This window comes from Rhodamnia argentea, chromosome 6 (assembly GCF_020921035.1).
Source record: "Rhodamnia argentea isolate NSW1041297 chromosome 6, ASM2092103v1, whole genome shotgun sequence".
Lineage (NCBI taxonomy): Eukaryota > Viridiplantae > Streptophyta > Magnoliopsida > Myrtales > Myrtaceae > Rhodamnia > Rhodamnia argentea.
In genome coordinates this window covers 21580308-21585181 of record NC_063155.1, presented here as the reverse complement: position 1 = coordinate 21585181, position 4874 = coordinate 21580308, and the positions used below count along the sequence as shown (strand labels likewise).

Below are 4874 nucleotides of genomic sequence, written 5' to 3'. Positions count from 1 at the left end.
TAGATCTTGCTCAGAATTGTGCTCATCGAGGTTGCCGAGCTCGTGCTTGCCTAGATCAACGTCGGGCGAGCTCAAGCTCGCCAAGATCGGTTGCGTTGGTGGCCGGTTGTCGAGGCACGGCAACGGTGGAGGGAGGAGGTAGAAGGAAAAGAAAAGAAAAAAGAAAAATATAAAAAGAATAAAAATAAATTAAAATTCAGATAAAAAAATAATCATAACTTTTAAAAGAAACAAAAATAAAAAAAATTAAATTATAAAAATTGTCCACAATTAGCAATATATTTTTTTCAAAAATTTATAAGAAATAAATAATCTTATATTGGATTAAATATAAAAGTGTTTTAGTTATATGGGTCGGGTATGGTTCAAGAAATTTGTACTGTGCATAAATGGATCAATTTGGATTGGACCATTTATAACCCGACCCAATTCACCCGATGATAGGTCTAGCCGGCATCCAAGTCACCGATTTTCGATCAAAATTGACAGAATAAACTCAATTGATAAAACGCAAAAAAATTTAGGACTCAATTGACAAAATTAAAATACTTCGGCTTGGATTGAAAAATACACAATAGATTTAGGACTTTCTAAACAATTTTCCTGAAATTAAGTCCTAAATCGAACGACACAGAATACTCTTTAAAAAGAGCAGGCAAAACGAACACGGTAACAGACGCTGCCACGAGCAAGATGACAAAAATACTCGACCAAATTAGAATTCCACTTCCATTTTGCACATGAAGCTCTCCAACTAAAAATTCATTAGAAAGCTTGAGAGTGGAAAAAAACTGGAGCCAATTCTGCTCTGTCAAGCTGTAAATTTGTCAACCTCAATCCCCATAACAAGGGGTTTCTGCAGAACAAGAAACTCCATGGCCAAACAAAGAATCCAGCTTTCAGCTAAAGACAACACACCATGAGATGAGAGACACATGCTAAAAAGCTAAGGCAGTACGATTACCCTCCATCGTGAGTTTACTTTCTGTCGACATCAATTTTGTAAGGCCAATCTGGTCCACCAGCAAAACGAGGATGCCAATCAATTTGGGAAATGTGAAAGGCAAAGCACATGGTTCCACCGTCTGAAGAGTCTTGCATCCTCTCCCACCTCAATAATTTGCTACTACGGTGGAATCATGTCGAGCTAATTCGAGTTCCATCCTTCATATAGTCTTTACAGATTTTGAGCTTCTCACAGTTACACCTCTCATGAATGGATGATGATCTAAACAGGTAGCTTAAGATATACAACTTCAATAATTGAGCAGCCTCTTGCACCATAGACTCACAGAAATTCCTACCTTTGCAACTTCAGGTTTCCTAAGTCATGACCACAGCACTCCATGAGTCGACAGAAAGTGTCAAGGGAACTGCCAGACAAACTAGAATCCCAGTAATACTGTTCAACCATACAGATCCTCCGGCGACCAACATCGGCTCTTGGGGTTGTGATAATCAACCCCCATAGATACATTCTTGCGAGCATCTTCCCTCCTTTCCAATGACCATGAATCCGTCTCATCAACCAATCAGGTTCATCCACCACCGTTCAGAAGACATTTAGCCTCTTATTAAATACCATACACACCACTACCAGGAATTGCCGAAAATGAATCTTCTTTGCATACCTGCTGTCTTCCAAGACAAGGAGCAAAAAGGTAGATAAACATTATCTGCTTTAAGATATATCCTTGTGAGCATCTTCCCTCCTTTCCAATGACCATGAATCCCTTTCACGAACCAGTTGGTTCATCCATCACCGTTTGGAAGATATTTAGCTTGTATCATTAATAAAATACACCACTACCAGAAGTTGCCAAAAGAGTCTTCTTTGCATACCTCCTCCTGTCTTCCAAGACAAGGAGAAAAAAGGTATGTAAACAAATGTCGGCTTCAATTTAGGAATCAATTTCAACAAAGTCACTGAAAATCAGATTGTTAGCAATAAATTGGCTCCTTCCAACAAGCGACAAAATACAGCAGCCAGCCACAAAAGAAGATCTACTGCGTCATAACCTTTACTTGGAAAAACTAAAAACTCACCACAAGAGGAACAAACAAGTAATCTTACCCTCCTGATGGTAATATATGTACACCCTCACATATTTCACCCGACAGCAGAAGTGAGAACAAATGCAACTGAACAATTGAAAACAATGATAGACTTTAGTATCCATTAAGGCTCCAACACTTTCAACTTATGAACATCCAATCCGAACATACTACATTCCTCGGAGGTCTCATTAATATACTAACTCAAAAAGGAAAAGAACCAGCAATGTGCACTGGTCTTAAGTCATGATCATTAGACATCACAGAGAGAGGGGGCATCGGAGTATTCAGACCAAAACCAGATAAGTTTATGATACCCTTACAAGTAACCGGACAGGGGAAAATTGATAAGACCTCAATCCTAATGATGAAACAAATGTATATGGAACTGGTTTTGATGATGAAATCATTCTTCCATAGCTCGGTTTTCCTGAGATTCTTGATGAGAAACCTTGACCTTGATCTTGGGCAAAGTGAGAGATGGCTCCTCTTGAAGTACAGATGGAGCTTTGACCAGGTGAATTCCTTGCTCCAACTCCTTCGCTGCCTCTCTCTGCTCCTTTGCTTTCTTGCCCCTCATTCTGCCATTTAACCGGGACACAATTACTCCATTGTCACTTGTCAAAACACGAACACACACACACACACATATAGAGAGAGAGAGAGAGAGAGAGAGCAAGAACTACTCTACTTCTAGAAAAATTCAAAAGGAATGAGCTAATACCTGTTCTTGTGGTGCCTGGCCTCCCTATCGACTCTAACCTTGTCTATCTTCTTAATGGCCTTCAATGTGTTCTCCGCCAGATTCCTATCATACCTCTCTGGCCGATTTCTCTTCCTCTCAAATTCAAAAGTTGAATCCTTGAAGAGGAACAGAGCATAGAGAGAGCCAAGATCAGTCTATCAGAATACTCTACACACTTTCTAATCGCACAGACAAACAAGACATGCGTACAGCCAAGAAAAGAAGTAATTGATAAATGAGATCACAAAGAAACATCAAAAGATCAAACCAATTTATTTACCTGTGTCATATCTTTTCCGTGTAATCGCCTATAGGCCTTGGTCCATTTTACCTTCCGAGGATTTCTCTTCATCTTAAAGTTCTTGTGGCATTTGGATCTACAAAACCGGAATATCTGCACGGGTATAGACAATAAGGGTGTGCGTCCCAATTCCCAGTGTTCTACCCCTCTAGAATCTCAAAAACATCACACAGACACCAATTTCATTTAATGCATCCAAAGAAGGAAAAACATAATGCCAGTTGCAATAGCACAAAGGAAGATGACAGCATGATTCTAACAATACAATGAAAGAAACATCCCTTCCTATTTGTTTGTCCTGTCAGGTAGAAAGAAAATGAGACCCCAAAGGATTAGTTTTATCTTCCGGGAAGGTTGTTGATGAAAAGTTTTTTTTTTAGGTTTTCTAATTGATTGTCCGCAACTATCTAAGAATCGATTATGAATGAATTGATAGTGGCATTAGAACTACTATGTAGGCTTTTGTCTTTCGAATCCCTCTCTTTCTGTGCCTTAAACTAATTTACCAATGTCACTAACCACAATGTATCAAATAACAACCCATACCCTGATTCCATAGGAATCTACAGAATTTGCAGTAACCCAGCAAAAAGTGGAGAAGTTCTCCATGGTACACCTAAGGAAGATTTCGATGTATGCGCTGCGATAACATACCTTAGCATCATTTCGAACAAACTGAATACCATGGCCAGGGTATACGGTGGAGGAACAGAACCAGCACTTCTCCAACCTCATTGTGCTTCCACGTCAAATCGAAGCATAAATTTCTGGACGAGGGAAAACAAAGTGTGTAGTCGCTAAAATAGATACCCAGAAAGCCCAATAAACCTTCAGAAACAATCTCTACCAATTTTTCACAGCTGACAAACTACAGCAGCGAACATTAAACTACGTGAAGAAACTCGATTCATATCTCGAGAACGAATAAGTCGTAAACTGTCCACGCGATGGAAAATCGGCAATGACGAAGCTAAAGAGAGAAACGCCAGAGTTCCAGGTAGCACCACGATACGATACTGAAATCTAATGACCAGGAAAGAAACGGGAAAGTGAACCCTAACACTGCCCAAAATCAAAAAGTGCGTTCTACACTCGCGAAATCAGGACGCAACCCAGCAACCTTCGCGGCTAATTGAGAAAGACGAAGACAGAGCTCAGAGCTCAGAGCTCAGAGAGAGAGGGTGGCCTTACAAGTCACGATTCGGCGCTTCGCTTTGCTTCGCCGCCGTCGGAGGACGGTGCAGGGTTTAATGGAGGTGGAAGGGGCGTGCGTGGAGCAGGTTTAGATCCGAAATCATGCGTTAAGCCCGAAAGATATCAGCCCGGTGATGGTCTTCTCTTAACAATGGGCCGGATCATCCGATCCATATTCTACAGTAGTAGCGGGCTCTAAAGCCCGTCTGGACAGGGTCCATGGTCACCAAGGCCCACATATCTCCCTCTAAAATTTACTTGCGATTAAATTTTAGTATTAGCTTCTGACCCCAAAAAAAAAAAAAATAGTATTAGCTCATTCGGGTCCAAATTTACTTTTTGTAATCCTTTTTTTTTAGTCGAACTTTTTGTAATCAAGAAAACCAGATTTCCAACCTTAATTAGGCCATTAACTACTGAATGAAACAACGGCCCATGGATTTCATTTAATGTTCTTCTAAAGGTTGGTTACACCAACTTGACAAGTTATAGAATTTGATTGCACAAAATTTTAGGTCTCAAGCGGACTTTTGTGACAATTTTTAGGAATCAATTGCATTTTTTGAAAGTCTTATAACT

General features: G+C 40.0%; 1 protein-coding gene across 2 annotated transcripts; it reads right to left on the bottom strand.

The window, feature by feature from the left end:
- Nucleotides 1–2177: 2177 nt before the first annotated feature.
- LOC115734311 (probable ribosome biogenesis protein RLP24) lies at nucleotides 2178–4446 on the bottom strand. Of its 2 annotated transcripts, none has more exons than XM_030665045.2 (5): nucleotides 4293–4446; nucleotides 3756–3868; nucleotides 3081–3194; nucleotides 2780–2916; nucleotides 2178–2636 (listed from the first exon to the last, which is right to left on the bottom strand). In XM_030665045.2, exons 2-5 carry the CDS (start codon nucleotides 3834–3836, stop codon nucleotides 2462–2464), a joined length of 507 nt encoding a protein of 168 aa, XP_030520905.1. In that variant the 5' UTR covers nucleotides 3837–3868; nucleotides 4293–4446; the 3' UTR covers nucleotides 2178–2461. The 2 variants fall into 2 exon arrangements, with proteins under 2 accessions (XP_030520905.1, XP_048137275.1); XM_048281318.1 differs by lacking the exon at nucleotides 4293–4446 and adding an exon at nucleotides 4088–4252.
- Nucleotides 4447–4874: the final 428 nt, after the last annotated feature.